At 39.0% G+C, this 27,139-nt stretch overlaps 2 protein-coding genes across 2 annotated transcripts in view; one reads left to right on the forward strand and one right to left on the reverse strand.

Annotated features, from left to right (window-relative positions):
- Positions 1-1,013: 1,013 nt before the first annotated feature.
- Positions 1,014-17,292, reverse strand: DEPDC4 (DEP domain containing 4). The gene is made up of 9 exons (XM_074870841.1): positions 17,183-17,292; positions 15,815-16,241; positions 15,133-15,287; positions 14,403-14,586; positions 11,872-12,098; positions 8,988-9,130; positions 8,609-8,734; positions 6,271-6,349; positions 1,014-3,310 (listed from the first exon to the last, which is right to left on the reverse strand). The coding sequence occupies exons 1-9, from the start codon at positions 17,265-17,267 to the stop codon at positions 3,093-3,095; spliced, it is 1,644 nt and encodes a 547-aa protein (XP_074726942.1). The 5' UTR covers positions 17,268-17,292; the 3' UTR covers positions 1,014-3,092.
- Positions 17,293-17,366: 74 nt separating this feature from the next.
- SCYL2 (SCY1 like pseudokinase 2) overlaps positions 17,367-27,139 on the forward strand; it is a 42,665-nt gene continuing 32,892 nt past the window's right edge. The window contains exons 1-2 of the mRNA XM_074870842.1: positions 17,367-17,547; positions 23,208-23,412. Coding sequence (XP_074726943.1) covers positions 23,236-23,412 — 177 coding nt within the window. The 5' untranslated portion in view covers positions 17,367-17,547; positions 23,208-23,235. The remainder of the gene's footprint in view (positions 17,548-23,207; positions 23,413-27,139) is intronic.

Here is a 27,139-nt window from a genome sequence, read left to right on the forward strand (position 1 = left end):
CTTCTTGCATATGATCTTTTTGACTTTGGACTGACAGCTCATGGCATCTTTCCTCCAGTCTCACCTGCTGAAAGGAATGGCAGAGGCACCCTGCTCCTGTTCATAGCTACAGGAGCCACACAGGAGGCAGCCAGGGTATTCATGCATGAGACCACCACCTACAAATTCTTGGATACAGCTGCTGTATTACTCTGTGTAAGAAAACACAGGACATCTATAAGTCTAGCACACTGTTATTTTGATAGCCACCTGTGTCCAACCTCTAGTTTTTAAAATAACTGCTTCACAAAATTACCAGCATGCTTTAGGTGGGACTTAAAATAAGGAATGTTGACATTGTTTCCATAAAAGCAACAATGAACCTCTTCCTTGGTAGGAGCAAACGTGAATGGCCTATGAATAGAAGTAAGGCTCCTTACTTTGAAGTCACTTGTTCTGTGATAAGACTGCACTGGAAAGTACCTTCACTAAACTCTCCAGAAATTTTATACTTCAAATACAAATTCATACTGGCAATTAATTTAATAGCTCTAGCCTAGAAATCATAAATGGAAATGAGGTCCAAGTTTCCCTATCTGATAATTCTGTGTCAAATATTGTTAAAAATAACTGACAGAACTTTCTAAAGTCCAACAAAGTTTTCCTAATTTTGGAATGTAACTGAAAGTAACAATAAAAACCAGCCACCTGTAGTTCACCAAACCTGTTCTGTTCAGCAGGCCCTTATACTTCGGTATAAAAGATCACATTTATTTCAACAGGAGATTAAAAATTAGTAGATCCTCCTGACAGGGTAGCTGAATAAAATAGTGCTCTCGAGCTCTTGTTTCCTTTGCAGAACTAGATCAATCTTGACTTCTTGTCCCATGAACTGAAGGAAAGCACCTGGCAGCTATTGAGAATTGCTATCCTGCTGTCCACTTGAGGCATTTCCTTACTGTTTGATACCTGGTTCTATACCCACTGAGTTGCCTCTTCCTTATGACAGCACTATGAAATGATTGACTGATTCATCACTTTTATGCAATGCTTTATTATCATCTTTAAATTAGCATAAGAAAATTCTAATCAAGTCACAAAGTGCAAGAATTTTTTTTAAAAATACAGTTTTTCCCAAAGCAATTCCCAGTCCATCTAGTTACCAGGTTCAGTACTTTGAGTGAGACCAAGTAAAGTGACTGAAGAGAGAGAGAGAAAAAAACCAAACTGAAATCCCCTTCTCCTGCTACTCAACACCAGAAGCACTTAATCAGGAAATACTTTCCTGTTTACAATTCTCAATAATAACCTACTTCTGTACATGCTCCCTTTTCTGGGACAATGACCAAAATCCCCACACAATGCTAGAAAAAGAATACATGGCCCTGTAGTCTAGTAATTGGGACATTCACCTCTGAAAGGTGAAACTTGGGTCCTTTTTCCTCCTCCAGAAATTATTTTACACTGGACAGTAATTGTTAAATAACAAGTACATAAACAGGGACGTGTGGACAGAGTCAACTACATCCCCTGACTTCTAATAGGATCAGGTCATTTAAATAAGGCTACTTGAAATATGCAAGTTAACACAACCTACTACCTGTACACGTAGTTAGTTATATCTAACAGTGTAACCATTTAAATTTGGAAAAGAAAACGGAGCTTCTTTTCAGAAAGCTTTGGTATCCTGGTAACTTGACCACACATTTGAAGAGCAGTTGAGGATGTAGATACCTAAAGCAGCATATTCATAATAAAAAATCATGGTCATGGTGGAGCTAGTCCAGCAAGACGGCCATGAAAATGATAAGGGATTGGAGCATCTGTCACACAAGGAAGAGGCTGAGAGAGCTGCAATTGTTTAGTCTTGAGAAGAGAAGGCTTAGGGGAGTTAAGAAGACTCAGCCCAACATTTCTTGGTGGTGCTCAGTGAAAGGACAGGAGGCAATAAGCACAAACTGAAATGCAAGAAGTTCTACCTAAACATAACGTGAGGTGTAATTTTTGTTTTGTTGTTGTTTTTTTTAAATACTGTGAAGCTGGTCAAACTCTGGACCAGACTCACCTGAGAGGGTATGGCATCTCCATCCTTGGAGATACTCTAAACTCAACTGGAAAAGGCCCTGAGGAGCCTGCACTGACAGCACTTTGAGCTGGGTGGTAGGACTAGACCAGAGGTCTCTTCTAATCTCAATTCTGTTTCTATTTCCAAAACATGATCAAATGTCTGTCATGAGGATGGAAGTAGTAATTTAACCCCTATAACATTATATTGCATATTTATTTAATGATTTGAATCAACATTTCCTTGTCAAGATACAGTTAACTTCCAATGTGTCAAGATAGGCCAATGTGCTTTCTAGCTTTGACCTATGAATCCATAAATACTATTCAAAGTATTGATGACAAATAACTGGACACTAGCAAAGTATCCTCATGTTAAAATACATTAAGTACACCAAGAGATCTAAGCCAAGATTATTATTCCTCAAGTTTTTTCAAAATGCAATTTTTAACTTTTTTTTGCTTAACTGTCAGATTAGCAGCAGCTCAGTCTGGGGAAGGAGTAACATGCTGTAATTACTGACTGCAAGCACACACAGCTCCCCTGCCTAATGAATCTTGCCTGCCACGCATTCAAAACCCACTGACTGGCTCCTAACATTTTTGACACACTTTGTACACTTTTACAATACTCATAGGAGTCATAATCTACAGTTTCAAATTAGATTACAGTTAGATTATGAACTACAGATAGAAAAGATTAAAAACCTTACTGGTTATGAACCCAAGCATGGTTCTGAATGTAGAAGTGGCTCAGCTAGAAAGCCATGGGGTCATGGGACAGAAGGAGAAAAAGTGCCAAACCCTGAACTCAAAGCAGTAATAACAGCACGCTGCTTGTGCTAACTCAAAAGTAATTAAGTACATGTTGCTTAAGAGAGTCATTAATTAGAATTAATGCTTTTTAGCAGCATAGTAATTTCAATAGTTGTAGTTTCCTGTAACTGAAGATGTAAAGACGTAAGAAGAAAATGTTTTGTATCATAAACAATTTTCATATGCATCCCCCACCTTGGTTTTTTTTTTAAAAAAAAAGGCTATATTCATGTCTAACCATTTAGAGTACAAAAGTCACACGTAGTTTTACAACCACTACAATAGACGAGAGAGTGGTATTTTTGGAATTCTTTAATTATTTTCTTCTTCTGCTTCAAAGGAATAGCAGGGTCACTGTCCATCTCTTGAACCAATGCAAGAAGATACTGATTTGTTTGTTGTTTTTCATCTTCATATTCTTTAGTTGTCATGCGCTGACAGAAGGTGAAGCCTTTGTAAGAAATCAGAGGTTCAGATTAAGTTTAATGCATCATATAAGAGCCTGATTTAAAAATGTGATCAGAAACATAGGTATATTGGTATTCCAGTTCAGATGAGATTACAATTCTCTACAAACAATGAAACATACAGCCCTCCACAGAGCATGGACAGACATCTAAACATTAATTGCAAAAATAAAATTGAAAAGCAGTTACAATTGCAGTATCACAGATGATTTTGTATTGAAAACAAGCCTGCAAGACAAAGAGCCAATACAGCTCTTGCAAACAGAAGCCATAATGAAGAATGTTACATGACAAGAATGGCACTTTGCAGTTGTCACAACCCAGCGACTCCCTGTGAGTGACTCAGATCCATTGTAAGGCCCAGTACATAATGCAAGTGAATAAATACTTTGGAGAAACGGTTGCTTCTGAAGCACACTTCTGAATTCAGGAATATAAATCAGGAACTTCTAGGTGACTAGACAGCTCAGCATGGTTTGGGCACCTGAAACAGAGGTGATGGAACAGGCAGCAGTTCATGGTGAGGGCAGAGCAAGGAACTGGAGCTCCAGAGATATGAAACTTAAGCACTGTTTAGCTATAAAAGTGTGGTGAACCTATGCAGTAGAGTACTGTCCTGCAAGGATTCAAGCCCCATCATTGGACAGGTGAGTTCTGGCAATTCAGCTACTCCACACCTTAGTGAGCAAGGTGGTTGAACAAATGTTAATTGCCTGGAGGGGAAAAAAATTCTATTTCTTCTGTACAAACACCATCTTCTTAAGGCTTCACACAGAGTGGTAACCTGAGCTGCCAGAATTTTAATGTGGACGTGTCCTTCCCTTCTTTTACAATGATGCTGTCAAACACCAAATGTGAAATACTTTTCATGGTTTAGTAGAGTCAGGTCAAGAAAACATAACTCTTTCAAAGGGGAAAGTTGAATAACTTCTGGCAAAGAGATTAACTCTTAAAACTTCAGTGGGGATCCTTTAGTCCAGTGGTTTCAAGTGGCTTACTAGATTAAAACCGACCTCAGAGAGCTCCCTTGGTGTTTTTAGGAATGTCTATTTCCAGCAGACCTAATGATTACCTTCCTGCAACAGATAGACTCCTTTTCTTAGCAGGGTCCCCCAGCCTTCCCTCCTGCTCCCACCTGCACTTCAGAAGTTCACCAGCTAAGAATGCTCAGTAGCTCTCAGGAAAGCTTTTCCTCCTGCCTCCTCCATGAGAAACGGGAAAATGACAGCAGATTATGAGGCACGCAGGTAAACAGGAATATGCCATGCTGGAGAGCTTACAATCAGATCAAACTAGGTATTTCAACAAGTAGATAGAATCTATATGCATTTACAGATTGAAAGTCCAGAACTTAGTAGGGAGAATATAGCATGGGGTTTGTACTTCAGTTGTCTGTTCAACGTACTGATGGAGACCACGCAGGCTCCAAGAATACTGCAGACAGGCAACTCCTTTCTCTGTTGCTCACCTCTGTATTCTTTGGCTACACAATATGCGATGCTCAGAACAATGAACTGGAAGCAATTTGGACACATTCCAGAGCACAACACAGATTGTTAAAGATTCTGTACCAAAACTACTTCTCAGCTGCTCTACTAAATATAGTATCAAACAGCACAATAACAGTATTATTCAGTCCCCTAATGGTTTCTCTTTGATGTTTAAGCACATAGTGAACTGGCAATACAGAAGTCAAAAGGAAGAAGCTAGAGTCAAAGAGAAATTAAATTATTTAAGTCAACCCTTTTAATCACAGTGCTGAAAGATATTTTTGGCAGCAAGGCCAGATGGAGTGTTAGCCTGTAAAAGAAATGAACTGGAAAACACTCATCCCACATACACACCTGTCATGGTTTAACCCCAGCCAGCAGCTAAGCACCACACAGCCACTCGCTTGCTTGCTCCTCCCCCCTCCCAGTAGATAGGGAGAAGTATCGAAAAAAAGTAAAGCTTGTGAGTTGAGATAAGAACAGTTTAATAACTAAACTAAAATAAATAATAAAATAAAATAATAATAGCAATGATAATAAAACCATAATAATAATGAAAAGGAATATAACAAAAAGAGAACTAAAACCCAAGAAAAGAAAGTGATGCACAATGCAATTGCTCACCACCCGCTGATCTATACCTGAGCAGCGATCCACCCCCCCAGTTTCTATACTGAGCATGACGCTCTATGGTATGGAACATCCCTTTGGCTAGTTTGGGTCAGCTGTCCTGGCCAGGCTCCCTCCCAGCTTCTTGTGCACCTGCTCGCTGGCAGAGCATGGGAAACTGAAATATCCTTAATTTAGGATCAGCACTGCTTAGCCACAACTAAAACACCAGTGTTTTACCAACATTATTCTCACACTAAATCCAAACCACAGCACTGTACCAGCTACTAGGAAGAAAATTAACTCTATCCCAGCTGAAACCAGGACAACACCAAGTGTCAAATGCCTTCCTTTTAGGCTACATTACTCTTCTATGAGTCTTAAGTTCTTAATAAACTTTGTGCTTATCCAGAAAAGGAAGAAAGTTCTTCAAAACACTAAACAATCAAGGTCTGTGCTCAAGACATCTATTAGAACCTCAAACTACCGAGTTCTGTGAGAATTTTAGGTGTTTTGTAGCAGAAATATAAGAACACTGTTCCTAAATACAAAATCACATCAAATTCACAAATTATAAGCAAGTCATTTCTCCAGAGTAATTATTTAGTAAAACAACTTTGTAATGTGTTCAAACTAGATAATAGAGTTCATGTTCTCTAATATTCAAAGGTCAGTGTTTTGCTTATAGCAGATAATTTAAGTATTTGGTGAATTAGCCACTAGTCGCTTAAATGCTTAACTTCTAATAAAGAAAAAGAACATAGTCTATACAAAATTATAGTCAACTGATAATAAACTGATTTTTATAGAAAGGTTTATATAAAAGTGCATATCACATCATGTACCTGAATCGATATCTGGATCTCGTCCTTCTAGCAAACTCTCAAGTCTCCTACTAGTTAGTTCCAGAAGAGTTAAAGGAGTCTGAAAATACAATCCATCAAAGAAAAAAGTTACAAAACCAATACTTCTGTATTTTGAGAATCTAAATCTTTCAGATGATTGATTTAAAAACCACGTAATTAGCTAAAGAAGAATCTATGCCTACATTTATTTAGGTAAACATTCAAAAAACTGCACTAAAACACATATACATATGTTTATTCCTGATATTTCTGGCCAAAGACACAGGAGGCAAGATGATCTAGATGATGTTTTCCACTGAACTACAGCAAAAACTGTAGTGTAGGCCTTGAACTTTTTTCAGCTTATATAATACAAAAGGCTCTCAACTGCAGTTGTGAAAGAATCCCAGAACGGTTTGGGTTGGAAGAGACCTTAAAGATCATCTAGTTCCAACCCCCTGCCATGGGCAGGGACACCTTCCACTAGACCAGGTTGCTCGAAGCCCTGTCCAACCTGGCCTTTAACACTTCCAGGGAGGGGCATCCACAACCTCTCTGGGCAACTTGTTCCACCGCCTCACCACCCTCACAGTAGAGAATTTCTTCCTTATATCTAACCTAAATCTACCCTCTTTCAGTTTAAAGCCATTACCCCTTGTCCTATCACTACATGCCCTTGTAAAGAGTCCCTCCTCATCTTTCCTGTAGGCCCCCTTTAAGTACTGGAAGGCTGCTATAAGGTCTCCCTGGAGCCTTCTCTTCTCCAGGCTGAAAAACCCCAACTCTCTCAGCCTGTCCTCATAAGGGAGGTGGCTCCAACCCCCTGATCATCTTCGTGGCCTCCTCTGGACCCCCTCAAGCAGGTCCATGTCCTTCTTATGTTGGGGGCCCCAGAGCTGAACACAGCACTGCAGGTGGGGTCTCACAAGAGCAGAGCAGAGGGGGAGAATCACCTCTCTCGACCTGCTGGCCGCACTGCTCTTGATGCAGCCCAGGATACAGTTGGCTTTCTGGGCTGTGCGAGCACATTGCTGGCTCATAGCCAGTTTTCCATCCACTAATACCCCCAAGTCCTTCTCCACAGGGCTGCTCTCAATCCACTCATCTCCCAGCCTGTATTTGTGCTTGGGATTGCCCCGACCCACATGCAGGACCTTGCACTTGGCCTTGTTGGACTTCATGAGGTTTGCATAAGCTCGCCTCTCAAGCCTGTCAAGGTCCCTCTGAATGGCAAAGAGCGAGCCACCATCCACTCTGCTGTCACTGCTGTGAAGCAGTGGAGGCTTCATTTGTCAGATTTGGCTCCAACTCCAATCATGAATCAAAGCCCTAACCCTTGTGTCAGAACCCTTAATAACAGGAAAAAAAAAAAAAAAAAGTATTTGGTTTTGGTTGTAGATTAACACATACAAAACTCACAGCAACCGCTTTATACTTTCAAACTAAATTGGAGCTTATAAAAAAAAAAATCTCCCATGTCTCTTTAGCTAAGGTCAGAAGTGGAAATGAATGTGTTTTATAAGAACTAAAAATAACATTTTACTGAAACCAAGTCAGTGTTTCTGTGAGGCTTATTTGTAACTGAACAATAAATGTCTAGAGTGTTTTACAGCTATCTTACAACAGCTGAGATAATTAGTTAATCTCTATCTAGTTTAGTGCTTTAATGACAAATTTTATAGTTGAGGAAAACAGTAGCAAAGCATCACAACTTGAATGCACTCGCTGAATTCAGAAAGTGAATATAGGGTCTGGAAAGGTTGCATTTTTTCACGTGTGAAAGTGTGATGAAACAAAGGACACTATAAAATAGATCTGTATCTTTACATAACTGATCAAGTGAAATAGAAAGGACATTTCATTTTGTGGTTCTATTTATTTTCTTTATTTTAGTTAACATTTCAAAATACCAAAAGGAACTCTTAAGAGTTGTCAAAGCTGTACATGTATGCTGGGGCACAGAGCATGCCATCTTATACATCACTCGAGTATTCAGCTGACTTCTAAAAGGAGAAAGACACTAACAAGCCTAAAAATTGATTAGACAGCCATCAGAAACAAGGTGTCAAAAGGCCTCAATAATAATTTCTTAATATTTCAAATATTTTCTTAACATAAATGATGCAAATAAAGGGAGAGGATATACATAAAGGATTGCAAAGCTCTCAAAAAGCTGTCCACAGCCTGAAATAGTTTCTTGCCCTACTTGACTGTACCATTAAATTGTAACAGATGGAATATTAAACTCTGTTCCTCAGACCACTCTCATCTCCAAAAAGGCACTTCATGGCATTTAACATTTAAAATGACAAAGCCAATGAGGTAAAGAAAATACTACCTTGAAGAGCTCAGAGTGACTGTCCATCAGAAACTGAGTCAGCAGTTCTGCCTGTGGTTTTGACAATGTCTTATTTTGTAAGATGAACTTTGAGCAAGTCTTGATGATCACCGATCTGTTATCAAACTAGAAAAAGAACCCAGATTTGACATTAGATTTACTTGCAGTGTAAACGGCATTGCAAATAAATGGCATTAGATTTACTTAGTCAGCAAAGATTAAGGGTAACAGGATGCTATCAGTGGGAAGAACATCTTGATATTTGTTTTAAAACAAATCACACTGGAAGGCAATAAACAATACTTCTAACTCTGGGAAAAAAAGTTAGCTTTACTATAGGAAAGTGCTATTTCCCACACTAAATATAACAGATACTTACTTGTTTTTGTAATTTGTAGCCCTCAGATTTGGATGCAATGGCTATGAATGTCAGGAGCCTATGTAGTTCTTCTCGGATATTTGGTGCTAACAATTTTAAATAAAGTTGTGATGCCTCTAGAGCTTGATCTGTTTTTCCTTTTTCTGCAATGGAGTAAAACAGTGTATCCAGTGCAACTGTCCATTTTCACAGTCAAGAACATATATTTAAAGACCAATATTAATGCCATTTTTGGGGGGGGTTCCCTCCAAACATGCAGGTTATCTCAGTAACTTCTAAAACCTTTAGACAAGACTCAATATATAATTTAATCAATACAAGATTAAAACCTTAGTGCCACAGCTAGTCAGGGAAACAGATGTACTTGGACAATATATACAGGACATTATTATTTTCTGTGTACAATGTGCAAACACTGAAGTGATGTTTGCACTCTTTGTGTTTACACATCTTTGTATTATATTCCAGGATTCATCTTAAAGTAATTAATGAGCTGAAATATTCTAACTTTCTCGTTGCTTTGAGGTTTTGTTTGTTTGTTTGGATTTCTTGTTTTGCCTCTTTTTGTTTTCTTTTTTGTTTGTTTTTTGTTGTTGGTTGGTGTCCTTTCACACCTGCCCTTTTCAAATCCATTAGGTTATAAATTTCTCAAGGAAGTGTCATAAAGTGGAAATAATCGCCTATAGAAACCCTTTTAGATGATAATTCTACTTTTCTTTACTTTGCAAGTAAAGAACTATCAAAAAGCCAATTAACTTTCTTAAGGTAAGAGCAAGATGAGGACAGATACAGGAATAGAACCTACATATGATTTTCTGGCCTCTGTCCTATTACTGGGACAGAGGTTATATTCTACACGAAATAATCCAGGACTTTCAGGGGTGTACCACAAGCCATTTGAAACCACCTTTGTTTAAAAAGAACACCAAAACAGCAAGTAAGTGACCCTTTTCCAAAAGAAGGGCAGAAAAAAGCAGGAAAGACAATTGCCAAAGGACATCATCAAGCCAGATAAAAGTGTAGATATGAAGGCAGGAAGTTAAATAATTTCTAGATAAAAGTTCAAGTTTCTCTGACCTGTGATTAAAGCTTGTAGGGAAAAAAAAAAGTTCCAACATAAAAAGGTTCAATAAACCACATAGACTAGTTTGACCAACTGCATGAATCTGTAATATAAGTAAAATACTCCAGATCTCTGAATTTTAAAGTCAACAAGCACAGCAACATGTTTGCCTTCACAACAGACCTGTATTATCAGCCATCTTAAACTGTTTAACAACTGAGGAAAATATACTTATAACCATATATACATTGATAACAAAGTTAAGTTGTACTTTAGATAACTGCAGCACTTCTCAAATTAATTTTGAAAGTGTTTTGAATGTGTAGATATTCATAGCTAGTTTGAGCTCTCTCTTGCACTAGTCAGAACAGCAGCACTTAACAAAGTAAGGTTAAGTACACTGGATTCTACTTGAAAACTGTTAGAATCCAAAATGGTTGTAAAATAGTTAAGGACAATCTCCTAACAGTGATTTAATATGAACTAGAACACAGCTGAGGACCCAAGAACACAAACTAATATATTCAAACAGAGAATAATTTCCTAGTGATAAAATTATGGCTACCACTTCGTCAAAAAGAAATAAAGCATTAGAAACTGCTCGTGAGATAGTCTTACTTACTAGTTGGAAAGATGACAAAATTAAAGCAAGAATAAGAAAGCAGAATAGCCCTGGACAGTCACAGGTCATGTAGTTTAGACCAAGCAGATACTTAATAAGGACAAGACCTAAAGGCAACTAGAGCATTAGAGTAATTCAGCAGAATTATGACACTGTCTCTTCCCTTGCCTACAGATTTGGCTGGTTTGATTCTCTAATTTAGTAATATTCTATAATATTAGTTTATATCAGTTTTGTATTTAAAGTGCACATATGAACTACAACATCTTTAATTAAAGTGAACATTTAGCATAACTTACCAGTGGCTAAGTCAGTTATTTCAAATTAGCATTCTTTTTTTGTGGATGAATGATGTAATTTTGCAATAGTTTCCATTTCACGACTTCTTCTATTATAATTCAATTTTTTTACCTCCTTAGCAAAATACTACTGATAAAAATATCGCCTTTTGTATTTTCATGAGGTTCTGGCTACAGGATCCACCACTCTGCTCCTATTTTTACATAGGCCAACTGTGCTCCTATGGCAGTAAACTTGTCATAGTTCTCTAAAAACTGAAGCTTTTGACAACATTCCATATACCCTACAGAATTGAAGTAGTAACAGGCCTATTTAGGGTAGGATTAATCTTAAACTTGTATTTAAATTAAACCCTCCTGTTTTACTTGTGAGCATATGTAGGGAGCTCTTTTTTTTTTTTTTGGGGGGGGGGGGGAATCACAATCTCAACAGTCTCTTTCATCATTTTAAATAGCTTCTGTTACTAAAAAGCCCTAAATCTGGAACTTACAAAACCTTATTCTGGTTAACAAGAAAACTTTATAGCAATGATTTTACTTTTATCTGATTAGTCACAAGCAGCAATAAAGGAAATTCTGACTAGCAGCAAGAAATTTTCACCATGAGAGTAGTTATATATTGAAACAGGTTATCCGGAGAGGTTGGCAAATCTCTATCCTTGAAGATTTTCGAAATTCAGCTGGACCAGGCCCTAAGCAACTTAATCTAACTTTGAAATTTGTCCTTGTCTTGAGCAGAAGTTCTGACTAGCGACCTCGAGCATTCCCTTCCAACCTATAAATTAAAGTGTTATCTGCAACAGCACTGCAAATGGTGTTCGGATTCAGTCAATTAATGCTCAGTAAGTTACATCCTTTATACAGCTTTCACTTGTACTTTTTGTTCCAGGTTGCTCTTACCTATAAGTTCTATAATTCCTGAATGAATAGCAAGATCCTGAGTGCCAAGAAGGGAGTCCTTCTTTTGACTATAATACTTTATTATAATGTCAAAAAGAATCTTCTTGTATGCATTCAGACTGCTGGGTTTGTTAGTGCTTTGAGGTAACTGCTGACTAACCATCACTATGAATTGGTCTGGGAAATACTCCAAGCATTCAATTGCAGCATAGAGCCATTTGTCAAGCCTGTAGAAGGAAAAGTTAGTTTTAGTGCTTACTTTAAAATGCTCTGCCTATTCTTATATAATCCTTTAAAGAAAATTAGATAGAAATAACCGTGCAGGTATAGTCACATATTTGAACCACAGCATTAAACTTGTTGCTTATTAAGCAGTTTATGTAACTTATTTCACTACAGTAGTTCAAGGACCTGCTCAAAATCAGCAGCTTCCATGGTTTTCATATGCTACAGACAATATACCTGAGGTACGCCCAGAGCAGAACAAGCTGCAGTCATGCCAGATTGTCACTGACCCCAGGACACTTGCCTGATTCAGCTAGGATTTAAAACCAAACACCACCCCACTATTAGTCCAACACACACCACGAAAACCCACCAGGGCTAACCAGGGTGAAAAACAAGGGACTGCATCTTTACGGAAGAGAAACAAGACAATTAGTTTGAAAACAGAGAAAAATAAAAATAGTTTAAATTCCAGAAGACTGTGGAAGCAGTTTATTATATGACCTACTATAAAGGCAAGAGTTTTCTTAAGCATTTGTTGCCTGTAACCCTTAACTAGGGAGAGAAAGTGTAAGGAGAACCTAAAACTCAGGTAGACAACTCACTGTTCAAAGAGGCGGGAAGGTCAAAGGAAAAAGTCACTAACTCAACCATTTTGTACAGAAGAAATCTAAAACTATAGAACTGTGGGAGGCAGAGGAAAAATTCCTTTTATCTGACTCTCTGGATATAAAACAAATTGAACTGAATCAATAACTTCTGAGAAAATGCGATTATTATTCAAGATCCACAGAATCTTATTTTTATCATGGAGAGAAGAAACAAAGATTTTGAACTGGCTGCTGGACAGCTAGATAATCGAACTTTTGTTAGAACTGCTGCAGCCAACAAGGACTGTATAACTCTTGGATGCATAAATGGAGTAACATAGTAAAGTAGAAATAGGATCATGCCCTCCCTTTAGTTATGATCCCATGAGCAGTGCAATCACTGCAAGCAGGACTTGATTACAGTTTTTAAGTACCTACATGGAGAGCAAGTATTTGACATGACACATGAAAACTGAAGATAGAAAATTTGAGATATAAATTATGCTTACTCCCCTGCCTTCATATTGGGGTCAATTAAACCTATGACTACTTGCAATACTGGTGGCTGTTCTTCATATCTAGAATTTTCCATTTTTCAGGCATGCTTTAAGACAGTCCTAAATAATATACTGGCTACAAAGATGCTACTCAAGCACTCCACTTAAGTAATTGTAGAATAAAGCAATGAAGCAAGCATTTAATTTTCTTAACACTCATCTGATATATTAGCAAAGACCCAAATGTTAGAAACGTTTAACACAGAATAATACAGAGTAAGAACCACATATGAGATATTTTAAGAGACATAAATCCAACAACCACCCAAAAATCAAGTACAACAGAAGTAGAAAGCTCAAAAGAAACAGTGTTCATTAAGCCATTCTGGGAGGAAAAAGCCATGGAGTTAAGATGCTATCCACCCATAAACCTAGTTTGGAACCAGGAATTTCATTAACTTATATCAAGACTCCAAACATATATAAAAATATTAATATTTTCTCCTTAAAGAAAGTATATGTAAAAACTGTAAGAAAGAGTTTCTTTGGGTACACAGATGGACCTCAGTCTCACAGATAAAAGTTGTATTGATTTGATAGAAATAAGCATTACTAAGACATACACACATAAGGACACATGCCTTGACATATTCATTGAAAGTACATGCCAAGATAGAGATCAGCCCAAGTGCAAACAATAGGAACACTACAAAAATAAGAGAACATTTAAGGAAAAGAGCACTGACAACATGCAGCCACTTTCACTTTTACAGTCTCATGATATAAGCATTCTTCAGTGCTACAGCTTAGCTTCTCCTTTTCTGCTGCTAACAACAGATGCTTTATTGACTTTATATCTTCACAGCACCACCACCAGGAACTGTGACAAACAAATAAAAAGCATCAGAATAATTTTTTTCAAGTTCAAACACCTGTTATAGAGACCTAAGAGTGAAGTGTCTGGTCTAGAAACTAGGAGTGTTTCCAACACTTGAGGTTAAAGTGTTAATGTATACTTAAAATCCTCAAACATCCAATCCTAAACATATACTTTTTGTGAAGTCCCTTACCACTTCTTTTCAGAAGTCAAAGGAAGGTACATTAATGCCACCCCTGCCTACAAGTATGCAAGTCTATTTTGTTCACTTAGCACAAATCTTTGATCAAGAGTAAAATAAAGCATTTACTAACAAATCCGTTTTATAGATGCATAACTTACTCAGGCAAGTTTAAGCTACATGTAATCTCTCTGTCCAGGAAAGTATTTGAGATAATCAGGTCTTCTTTGCCAAAACAGTCTGGTTTTGTCTTCACTGAAGACACCAAGATATCTTCTAGAAGCGGAACATCAATTAACTGCAGCAGTCGTAGCAGAGCTTGCTGTTTCCAGACATCATCTATTACTGATACCATACACAAACAAAAACACACCCTCAGAAATAAGATCTCATGTAAAACACTACTAACCTTTGTTTTTACTCACTCAAGAATGTTTTAAGTGTTCAAAGAAAGCAAGGAAACAGCACAGTGTGAAGTTTCCATGTTGGAGAAGAAGGGATCAAAATAGGAATGCTAAGAACGAAGGCTTTAAAGATAACCTCTCTCTTCCCCATCATATTAGAATTAGTAATAACCTATTCTAATTAGTAATACGTACAAGAAAACAGAAGTGAATAGCAAAGGAATCTTGTAATACAGATGTACTTACTCTTAAAACCTATTTCCTTTTGCATAAATAGAATAGCACCATCCTGCAAAAACTTAATCCTGTTTTGTTTTCTTCAGTTTACTTACTATGAGCATTTATCCATTTAGCACTCATTTAGCTATTTTGTCATTAGTGACGTTAAATTTAGGACTCTGAGGGGCAGTGTTTAACAGAAATTATGTACTTCAAGTAGATACAGTGAAGAACAATCAAGTTTTAAAGAGAAAAAGTCAATCCTCACCTCTTTTTGAAAGCAGATGAGTTGGTTCATTAACAATGATCTTTGCAGGTAAAGATCCATGAATATTTATTGATCGAAGAAGCTCCTCTACCCTCTTTTTATCAGCGGCTTCTAATGCTAAAGGGTTTGAAAGCGTTGTTTCACACTTTGTTTTGCTTAGGGGGAAAAAAAAACCACAACAGATGTATAACAAATATGATCAGGACACATTTATCTTTCTGTGACTTCCTAAATTGCTGTTAAACCAGGACTTTAGGGCTTCATTGTATCTGGGGTCTCCCCTGCTGCTAGAAAACCAATCATTCACATCTGCTTTGTGGAAAGGGCAAGGATATTGATTCCAAATACCGTTTATTAGTTCCATTTCTTTTACCAGCTTCCAGCAAGTAGCTCATTCACGCTGATTCTCGGATTTCAGCACAATTGATTGCAAACTAAAATGATTCCTAGGCTTATGATACTGTGCCAGACTCTATTCTAACCAAGGACAGAACAAAGCAGTTTAGTATTACCAAGAAATATTAGGTTGCATCTGCAATTTAGGCTTGACATTTCTCAAAACCAGCACATAGTTTTCAAAAGTCTCCAATACCTGGGTTGGACAGACATAACTTCATCTACAGTTAACCCACCTTAAATTAAAAAAAAAAAAAAAAATTCAGAATAGTTCAGAGTAACTCACTTGGAACATCTTTTTATTTTCTGTTTGCAGATCTGCTCAGGAGACAAGCTCTCATTGTCTTTATTCTTTCTTGGAAGAAGCGGAGTAAGACTGCTATTTACAAATTTATATAGACTAGTGTTTGTGTCTTCAAACTCTGTTTCTTTCTCATTCTTGAATAAGTAAAGTTTTGCTCCAACTGGCTCAAACACCTTGTGATCCATCAATGCTTGGCACACACGGACTCCCTTCAGCCGAGAAATATCATTGCAGCTTAGGTACATGCTTTGCATAAGATGGCTCAGTACCACATCAACAGCATTTGAGCCAGTGAAACAGTTTTTATATATTTTCAGATGTTGTCTACGTCTTTTGATTTCCACCTGACTGTGAAGAGCATGAATAATACTATTCCACAGATGAGTTGCTTGAAAAGGACCATCACAATCTGCAAAATATTTATATGAACATTTTACAGATGTTTATAAAGCTTTAACATTTTAAAAATATTTTTACTCTGTGAAATTAGTTATATATATGATTTTGTTTTAAATTCTCCAGAAATCAGCTTAATTTTAAAAAGAAAGATAACACTTCATGAATCAGTCCTCCTTCTAAGTTGACTCACACCCACTAAGGTAGAGTCAATGGAAGAGAACAAAAAGACACTAAAAACAGGCAAGAAAGGTTTTTTTGTTATTACCACACGTACTGTATGTATGCACACATACACATTAATTCATTACACAATCACAGAATGGCTGAAGCTTGCAGGGTCCAACCTCCCCTGCTCAAGCAAGGCCACCCCAGAGCTGGTTGCCCAGAACCATGCCCAGACAGTTTTTGAGTATCTCCAAAGGTGGAGCATCCACAACCTCTCTGGGCACCACTGAGAAAAGCCTGGCTCTGTCCTCTTTGCAGTCTCAGGCACACGCAGACATTGATGAGATCCCCCTGAGCCTTCTCTTCTCCAGGCTGGGCAGTCACAGCTCTCCCAGCCTCACCTAGGGGAGATGCTCCTCCAGTCCCCAGTTTCTCCCCCACCTACCCCTCTCACTCAGCTCAGCAGACGACAGCCCAACATTTACAATACATTAAACCTGCCTGCTCCTCAGCCCTTTGCTCCCAGCACTTCCGTACAGTTCTACCAGCCGGGCCCCCCCTTAACCACGACTTATGGGGGAGAGGGAGCTCCTCTCTGCTCTATACAGCTGCTGACCCCCGCACTCGTCCGCTCGCTCCCGCCCGCCAACGGCCCCTCCCACGGCCCCGGCAGCCGGAGGCGCCCGTTCAACCGGCAGGCACGCGCCAGCCCCCTCAGAGAGCCCCCGCTCCCCGGCGAGGCGGCGCCGCCGCTGCGGAGAGACGGGGCTGACTCTCTTCCCCCACCTCGCCGCCGCCCGCTCCCCCGCCGCGGCCCCAGCTCGCTCTGACTTCGAAGCCTCCTGAACCGCGGAGTCAAATAAACCGCCATAACGGCGGCCAGGGCCGCTGGCGGAAGCCGGGAGCGTGCATCACTTCCCGCCCTCCTCCGCCGCCCCCGGCCGCCGCCCCAGCACCGCCCCTCCGGGGCGGAAGTGAGGCGCGCTCCGGCCGCCCTCTCCCCCGGCGCCGTGCCTGTCGCCGTCGCTATGGAGTAGCTGGAGCGGGACGGGGCCGAAGAGGGAGACAGAGCCGGCGTGACAGGCGGCTCGCCCGGCCCACAGGGCGAACGGGTAGCCGGGCGCTGCGCCCGCAGCTTCCCGCGGGCTCAGGTAAGAGGCCTGTCCCCCGCGCCCCGGAGCAGGAGCGGCTGTCCGTGGCCTAGTGCCGCTGCGCGGGGCAGGGCAGGGCCCGGTAGCTCTGCAGGGGCTGGGGCTGGCGGTCCCGCCTCCCGGGAGCCCGGCGCTGAGGGATGGAGGGGAAGGGGCCGCCGTGGAAGCCCGATCGTTGCGCGAGCAGGGCCTGGCAGGGACCGCGGAGCCGCGGGAGGTGGCGGATCGCGGGTCACCTGCCCGCCAGCGCCGCTCACCTCTGGCCGCGGCCGCCGCCCGCCCCAGGCAGGCTCCTTCCCGGCCGCCCCGCGGAGAGTGCGCACAGTCACCGGCCCTTCGGGCAGCGGGAAAGGGGATTCCCCGCGCGCCGCTGGGGGGGGTTCCCCTGTGCGAGTCCGGTCTCGCTGTAAGTAGCAGAAAATACTTTGTCCGAGAGGGCTGGCCCGCAAGAGACAATCCAGGGGTTTGTGCGGCATATAGGTTAGGTTAGGTTTCGCCTGTCAGCAGGTGACAGACTGGTCCCCGTGCATCGATCTCGTTCCGTGAGTTTTTGGTAGGGTTTCAGCTGCAGCTCGGTACCGAAATGCTGAATAAAAATCATGAAGGTGACAGTGAGCACAACTGCACCATGCACTGTGCATCATCGCATTTGAATCCTCCTGTTGTTTTTGTAACAAGTGCAAAAGGTTGGTTGTGCCTGAAATTTTTTTTTTCTTTTGTTTGGTGAGACTAGGTTGTTTTAGCACCTATTTCTTCTGTGAATTCATCATTGTTTGGGTCAGATGGATAGGATGGAAGTTTGGGTTGGGTGGCATGAAGTACTGATGCACCTGCCAGCTGCCTTGGTTCACAAAGGGGAATCCCAGCTTGTTACAGGTCAAAATACTGTCAGAGTGTGTGATGCGCTGCTGTACAGTGTGCATCTGTATCCACACATCAGGTTAAGCTATGAATTAGTTCAAGGATAAATTAATAGTTTTAAATCATGCAGTTGTTTTACATGAGTGAGAATTAAAGAATGATGAGGAATCTTTGTTTTGGATTTACCTTTATTTCAATATTTTGAATGTTTTGCCTCATTTCTTATTTTCGTGTTGGATGTTGCTTACTACCTTCCCAAGTGATTGGCTTGTTACTGTGTTGAGGTATTGTTGCTGATGTACATCAGCATAAAGACCATTATTGATTGTGAGGGGAATTAATGAAAACAACACATTGACCATCTGGATTTCTTTTTAGGATCAATTCCAGTTTTCATGGACTTAGTAGCATTACTGTTACCCATGAAATTCAAACAGGAAAAAAAAACAAAGTTCTTGAACATTTATTGCATGTCCTGTGTTGCTTGTCTGAACATTGTTACTCTTAAGATCCTGTACTTTTCTCGTTTATTAGCTTTTAACTTGAAATGAAAGTTTCATTGTGGGTGACTGTCTTTATTCTCCCGTGGTTGTTAATTTTTCTATAAATAGTAGTTCAGTCTTAACTGAACAAACCAGTTTTCATACAGTTGAGAACTAAAGTTGCATGTTTCAGATATGGTTAAATCATCATGATTTGTGGTATCATAGATACTATCCAAAATAATTATATTTTTTTTGCATGGATTTTCTAGTTACATTCTTCCTGTTGACATATATTTTTACTGAAGTTGGTAGTAATTGTTTTTAGAAAGCAAAATACTTGAGATAATTTGAGATTACAGTCCAAATGTTGACATGAGAATTTCTACAAATATACAGTGTTAGATGGATGTAAACTTAAAACCCAAGCTGCTTATTGAGAAGTAAGTTTTGTGGTACTCCTTACTCACTAGCTAAATTAAACAGTAGTTTGCATACTGTCAAGCTGGAGAGGAACAGGTTGGACAGGGTTTACCAGGCTTGATTTTTAATTCCTAATCCTTCAGACAGTGGAATGCTGTTAACATTCTCACCTAGTGGTTTTTCCATGCTTCTCACTGCTGTTAGTCTGTCACCCACAGCGAAGGCATTTCTGATTTAATCAATACTACACCATTTTTCCACCACCTGTGTAGAGAATATCCCTTTCAGATTTATACAAAGGAATTTGAACATGCATGCACATGCATTTTCTTCATAATATCTCCACAATTAATTCTGCAAAGCATCTCTTTAGTTTTGAGAGTTCAAACATGAGATTGTGTTGCATTGACACTAGAGGAGGTTTGAAGGCTGGGAGTGGGACAGTGCAAAAAGCACAAGATTTAGAAACAAATAAATTAGATTTGTGGTTATGTTAAACTTATTAGAATTGATTTTATAGTCTTTTAGCATATAGAGTTTGCCTCATGGAATAGCTGCAGAATAAAATCTCTGAGAGCTGGAAATACTTATAGCTCCTATTTAGAATACTCAGTGATCCTTGTTTCTGCCTATTTATTAGGTTAATGAAAAGTTCCTTTATACACGGATATTAGCTGGTGTCTAAAAGCTGTTTGGTCTTGGGCTGCACAGTTAGGAATTGCATGTGTTTTTCCACAGCACAATTCATAAAGTAAAATTAATATATTGTCATAAAATGTCACATACTCTAATAAAATTACTTAGTGAAGGAATTTTGTTTCTGTAATCCATTTCCAGCTATGTTCTTCAACAAGTACATAATTATTCTTAAGATTATCTCATTGTATTCAGACTCAGCTTCTCGTATCTAAAACTCACAGTCCCCATAATTAAGACAACTCCACTGTGAACATGCTTGCAGTCATACCTGGTTCTGCTCCTGAGTAGTCCCGTTGGAGCCATAGCTACTTTAAAGTTGAGTATTTGCAAGATTGAGATCTGTGCAGCCAGATACCTTTCTTTTTAAAACACCTAGTCTGGTTCTTCATTTAGTAGCACAAAGTTGTGTCACTCAGCTGATATGGAAATTGGAGAAATACCTGTGGAGCCACAGTGTATTATGCATTAGTGTATTTTTTCATTTCGCCATGAAAGAGTACTGAAGGTGGGATATAACTGCAACAATAGTCAAGATAGAGCAGCATAGTTGTGTTGCTTCCAGCACCATGCTGGAGTTTGCTTAGGACTAGGTTAATAGTGTTACACATATCTACACTGGAGTGAATTGTTCAGTAACTTGTATAACGTTCTAAGAAGTTTAATTTTGTAAGTTTATTACTGCTTTTAGAAAAGTCTATCTTTCCAGTTTAATACTAATGTGTGTCTGTCTAAATAACTTTAGTGTGATTGATTTCAGTCAAGCTTGAGGTATACAGGTGTCAGAAATAAATTGCTACAGGTTTTGTGAGACTAAGGAGCTCTGAAGAGGAAGCAAACTCCATCTGTGTCTTGAATGTCGAAAAAGCTGTGGTATAAATGCATATATTAATAGATACCAGCTAATGTATGCAGACTAGAACATTGCCTTATAAATGTATATAATACAGTGGGAAGAGCTTTAATTTGTGCAAGCAAGCACTGCACATCTGATTAGAACATTGGGGCTGGTTAGTCCCAGTGCTCACTGGATTGTTTGTTAGTTGTGGTGAATGGAGTTAAATCCAGTTGGCGCCGGTCACGAGTGGTGTCCCCCAGGGCTCGGTTTTGGGGCCACTCCTGTTTAACATCTTTATTGATGATCTAGATGAGGGGATCAAGTGCACCCTCAGTAAGTTTGCAGATGACACCGAGTTGGGTGGGAGTGTTGATCTGCTGGAGGGTAGGGAGGCTCTGCAGAGAGACCTGGACAGGCTGGAGCGATGGGCTCAGGCCAACTGTATGAGCTTCAATAAGGCCAAATGCCGGGTGCTGCACTTGGGCCACAACAACCCCCAGCAGCGCTACAGGCTTGGGGAGGAGTGGCTGGAGAGCTGCCAGTCAGAGAGGGACCTGGGGGTGTTGATTGACAGCCGGCTGAACATGAGCCAGCAGTGTGCCCAGGTGGCCAAGAAGGCCAATGGTATCCTGGCTTGCATCAGAAATAGCATGGCCAGCAGGGACAGGGAAGTGATCTTACCCCTGTACTCGGCACTGGTGAGGCCGCACCTCGATTACTGTGAAAGGAGGTTGCAGAGAGCTGGGGATGAGTCTCTTTAACCAAGTAATAAGTGATAGGACAAGAGGGAATGGCCTCAAGTTGCACCAGGGAAGGTTTGGACTAGATATTAGGAAGCATTTCTTTACAGAAGGGGTTGTTAGGCGTTGGAATGGGCTGCCCAGGGCAGTGGTGGAGTCCCCATCCCTGGAGGTGTTTAAGAGTCAGGCTGACATAGCGCTGAGGGATATGGTGTAGTTGGGAACTGTTAATGTTAGGTTAATGGTTGGACTGGATGATTTTCAAGGTCTCTTCCAACCTAGATGATTCTGTGATTCTGTGCCCTTTGCTTCTTTTGTCCTTGTTACCATGACTTGGCAAACATCTCCTTTATCACAGCAGAATCTTCTCTTCCATTTGAATAGGACTAACATTCTCTATTTTTCAAAGAAGTAGTTTTACACAAATTATATGCCAGTGAGTTGAGTATATGACAAATAAGACTATAATTGAAAATAGTGTTTCTGCAGATTTCAGTACATTTGCTGATGTGCTGTCTTAGGTTTATTTTACTATAGGTTGAAGAAATAATAGTCTTCACACCTTATTTGAAAGAGAAAATGAAGAAATATTGTTAAGGGTTGCTTTTGAATATACCATGTAATACTGATTCCAGGGAATAATTTCTTCTTGCGTTCTCTCTTCATCTTTGCTCACACCAATAAGGAAGATGAATGTCTATCTCTTTTTTTCACTGTTTCCCATCTTTATTCTTTCTTGTGTATCCAGTATCAGGGAGACAATTGTATAAATGGGACATAGACTTCAGAACTTCTATCTGGCAGAATAAGCAAGTCAGATTTTTTTAAACTAATTAGGATGAACGAAATTATAAGGTGCCACAGTCTTTTAGCTCTTAAATTTGCAAGGTGATGTAAAACTTTCTTGTACAATTTTGTTAAAATAAAGCATAAAAAGATCACTGCTTGTTTCCTTCCCCTGCAGCAACTGATTAATACTTAAGTTCATTAATGCTTATAGCATACAAATAGTAATGTCAGCAATCTGATAGGTAAAATACTGAATTTTGAGCCTGTATTTTGACAAGCACAGTGTAGGAAAGAATACGTTTTTTACATGTCTTCTGTATAATACACATCTATTCTTTTGCTGGTCTGGGGTCTTAAGCAATCCCTTCAGAAAATGGGTAGCCTCAAGAGCACTAGAGTTCAAGGAAGCTGGTTTCATTCAAATTTGGTTCTCTTTGTTGGTTGATACTGATGTAGAAGTTGTGAACCTCTCCCTTCATGGGAGCAGTTTATAGATTCTCTTCTTTATTCAATTACCTCTTTTCAAGAAATAGTTGAGTTTCTCAGTCTTTAATTGCTTTGTTAGATCTAATGGAGGATCAAGGGATTCAGGAGTTTTTGAGAAGTAGAAGCAATGACATAATCCCCAGGCATGCACACACAGATACATGTATGCAGTGTGAGTATGTATAACTGCAAAGCACTGAAAGTTATATTTCAGTATTCTTTTTGTGGGTTACTCCTGTATCCTATCGGATCATCGGTTAGATGTTAACAGTTTTCAACATGTGTCTTACGTTAACAGAAATTGCTAGAGGCCTGTGAAGCTTTTTTTTTTTCTTGTCTTTGTAGGATAATACATTGGTGCACAGCTGAGACAATGGAGTCCATGCTGAATAAATTGAAGAGTACCGTTACAAAGGTAACGGCTGATGTCACCAGTGCAGTCATGGGAAATCCTGTTACTAGGGAATTTGATGTTGGCCGACATATTGCCAGTGGTGGTAATGGTCTTGCTTGGAAGGTATTTAATGGAACTAAAAAATCAACAAAACAGGTGAGTTGTCAAGTAAAGACCTAAGTTTATAAGCATTAGATAACAGTGATAGGTAGCAGTTGGTAAGTGGCATTTAAAAATGAAACCCAACTGGGCAGACTAATCCTAAGGGTAGTACTGTAAGTAAAATAAAATTAAGAACTCAACATTATTTAAATATAATGTTCTCAGCTATATAGGTGATAACTGCTTTAAGTCTTCACTGCTGGAGAAAAAAGTGGTTCTGCATTCATATCATACAATTCGAGACCAAGATCAAGAATTAATCTGAGTTAAAAGTGATCTGACAAGAAGGAAGAAGTTTAACATGGATTGGTTCCCCAATTTGTTTTACCTTGCAGCTTTATTTGGTAGCAGTACTGGTTTTTTGAAGTTTAAAATAATTGTGAAGTTTGCTTTCATTTGTTCTCAGCAAAAGAGACTGTAGTTTTTTGCTCAGCTGCCATACAGAAATTGAGGGGTTAGAAATGTTAAGTCATGAGTTATAGTAACAGGAAGGCATGGGGTAAAGGAGGAGGAGGTTGTGGAGGAAGTGAGTTGTGCCTTCCCTGTGCTGCTTTCAGATCAGTATCATTCCCTTTTAGTTTCATTAAAGTATTAGGGGTTAGAGCACTAATATATAAACTTTTGACTCACTTGAAGTCACATGTGTAAATGAAAGTGGGATTGCAACTTTGGAAGAAAGTTTGCCAGGTGCAGAATTTAAGAACTGTTATTATAGAAAATGATTTTGTTGTACTGGAGAAATGTGAAAAGTCTTTTTTCAAACTTGGAGAGGAAATGAATTTTCAACGAGTAAACAGAAGTATTCATAAATTATGGCCTTCAGTTAAACTGTTGCTGAAATGATATGAAGTCACTTAGACAAGGAATCAGCTTGCTACAAATGTACAGAAAAGTAATGGATACAAAGGAATAACATTGGAAAACATATATGTACGTGATCTGTTAGATGGTAGGAAAATAAACTGTAGCAAATGGAGAAGAAATGTACTATGCAGAATAAATAATCTGTGGAGAATGTGTGATCTGATTGTGGCAGCATCTGAATAATGTTGAGCAGGTACTTTTGCCATATTCTCAAGCATCTGTCTAGCTGTTGCAGAAGTGTGTACATGTAGTATTTACTGAATTTACCCAGTGTACCAATTGGAGGTTTTTTTGGCCTTATTCAACTATACAAAGGATAGGTTTTATATAATCTCTGTGCCCAGTAAGCATTTGACCTGTAGCAGGTGTAGCTTTAAGGTCTGGAGAGTTGTAGCAAGTTTCTTTCAGTGCCTGATTGACAGAGTGTATGTAACTTGATTCCTGTCGATCATGTTTTTCAAGCTTTGAATGGGTGTTCTGACCACTGATTTTGCAGAGTTTTAGTTCAGGTATTACCACACGTGATCCTGCAATATCTCTGTAAACCCTGATTAATGTCTGTACATTTATATGCCATCATTAGTCATTAAAAATACAGCAGCAGTTTTACTGCAGGGAGTTTTAGATGGCCGGTGATTTGACATGCAATTACCATTCATTATTAATATTACCAGTTAGGTAACATCATGTCAACATGCAGTTTGCCATTACAAAATAAAACTATGCAGCAATACAAATAATTTACGTTGTTGTATTGCAATATATCTGCTATTTTTTATTTCTTTGGCATGTACCTTTTGAATGTTGGCTGGGCAATGTGGAAGTGGCTGACTGTCATTTTCCAAGTGGCAGCAGTCACTTCTGTGAAGTGATGCACATATTTGCTGTATTGCAAGTGTGTATATCTAATTTGAAGCTACAAGCACTTAGCTGTTTTGCAGTAAATGCATATTGTAATCACACAAGTGGGATGTAAGAGCTTAATTGCCTCTGTTATTGTCACTTTACAACAACACAAGTAATAATTTAAGTCATTGTAACCAGATAAAATAGTTAAATTGGGAGTTTTAGCATTACAGCAGTAGAGCTGATCAGAAATCTTTGTTCTCAGAACAAATGTTACTCAGCAGCCTTACAGGAGTTGGTCAGCTGAAGTTAAGATTTCAAATATGGATTAATTTGGTTCCTTTTTTAAGTCAGTGCACAGTTACAAATATTCTGTCTCTGGTGACAGTAGATATGTATGATTTTATTCCTTTTTCAGAGTTCTGCCTGGTTCCTGCCTTCCTGGTTTTTCTGGATTTCTGAATCTTTATGTATTTCTTTTTTTTTTTAATGTGTCTTGTCTTTTCTTGCTTACTTTGTAGGTGACTGAATAACAACCTAGCAGAATGTGAGGAAATTACTTACCTGTGTGCATTTGTTTGTCTGGTGCTATTTGATAGCTGATTTGCTGCTGTTTGTTTGAAAGAGTTGTGAGTCTGGGTGTACATGTATACATGAAGTAACATGTTGCTAATTTTACAATATGTATTCCTGCTTGTCTTGGCTTTGTTAACTTAGTCTTTATGCACTTACATTTTTTTCTGGCATAATATGACATAATATGTCCATCTGCTTAGAAAGTATGAGCATAAAGAAACAGGGGAAGGTCACTTAATGTTCTTGTTGGCAGCTCAGTTGTAAAAACTAGCAGAATTCACGAGATAATGTTTTGCACTTCAAGACCACTGTAGTTGTGTTTAACTTTTCTTGTGGTAGTACTAAATGTATTAATGGTAAGTCAGTCACCTTTCTGTTGTTTTGGCTGCACATACATAGCTTTGAAATGAAAGCTTCCTACGATTCAAGCTTTAAAGGCTAATTAATTTTAAAACTGAAATAGTTGTATACTTTATGACTGAAACAAACTGATGGGAAAGTAGTGTTATAAAAAAAAATTGGCAAGCTTCTAAAACCCCCCAAAAGCTGGAGGAAAATCTTTTTCTGGCAAAAGACCAGAGTAGTATCAGAGCGCTTTCCAGTATTTTAGTTCAGAGACTATTTTCCTTTGCACAGTAGGAGGCTTTGGTAAAACATCATGTGTTTGCATATCAAGTAACATTTGATTATTCATTAAAAAAATGTGTGAGTGCATATGGGTAAAATAGGGAACAAAAATGAAAGGGAAAACAAACAGAGTTTCTAAAATCAACCATTCTGACTGCTACTTTAAAATCTGCTTTGCTTTTATGTTCATGATTTAGTCTTTAACATGATCATATTTAATTTTTTTCCACGAGAGCACTACATCATTCAATTCACAGGATAGATGGTGAACTGTAATTATTAAATATTTTTTGTTTTGTTTTGTTTTTTTTTTCCCTTCTTTGTTGTTCTCTGGCATTATTACTCCACACTATTCAAAATGTCATTGAAAATAGAAGGATTTGAGTTTCTGTAGTATTCATAACTATAGCGCTTGCATGTTTTACAGATACTGTTAACATGCTTTCTCAGTATGGAATGAGATGAATAGGAAGAAGTATTGCTATTCCAGTATCATTACATTTCCACAGCTTTTAGAGTCTTTAATTTAGAAATACTTTCTGGTTTTGTTTGCATCTTTTTCAACACAAAAACCCAGTGTTGTGGTTTAACCCCAGCCAGCAACTAAGCACCACGCAGCTGCTTGCTCACTCCTCCTCTCTCCCAGGTGCATGGGGAGGAGAATCAATAAAAAGTTAAACTCATGGGTTGAGATGAGAGTGATTTAATAACTAAACTAAAATAAAATGTAATAATAGCTAACATAATAATAATAATGAAAAGGAATATAACAAAAAGAGAGAGAAGTAAAACCAAAGACAAGTGATGC

The sequence above is a fragment of the Strix uralensis genome, chromosome 5 (genome assembly GCF_047716275.1).
Source record: "Strix uralensis isolate ZFMK-TIS-50842 chromosome 5, bStrUra1, whole genome shotgun sequence".
In the NCBI taxonomy this organism is placed as follows: domain Eukaryota; kingdom Metazoa; phylum Chordata; class Aves; order Strigiformes; family Strigidae; genus Strix; species Strix uralensis.

What these genes read in the sequence shown, in the direction of transcription:
- DEPDC4 (XM_074870841.1), bottom strand. Translation starts at nt 17,267, where the DNA reads ATGGCGGTTTATTTGACTCCGCGGTTCAGGAGGCTTCGAAGTCAGAGC. An exon ending in GGGGAGCGGGCGGCGGCGAG is followed by an intron (nt 16,242 to 17,182) that starts GTGGGGGAAGAG and finishes AATATTTTGCAG; the next exon opens with ATTGTGATGGTCCTTTTCAA. An exon ending in GTCACTCTGAGCTCTTCAAG is followed by an intron (nt 6,350 to 8,608) that starts GTAGTATTTTCT and finishes TTGTATTTTCAG; the next exon opens with ACTCCTTTAACTCTTCTGGA.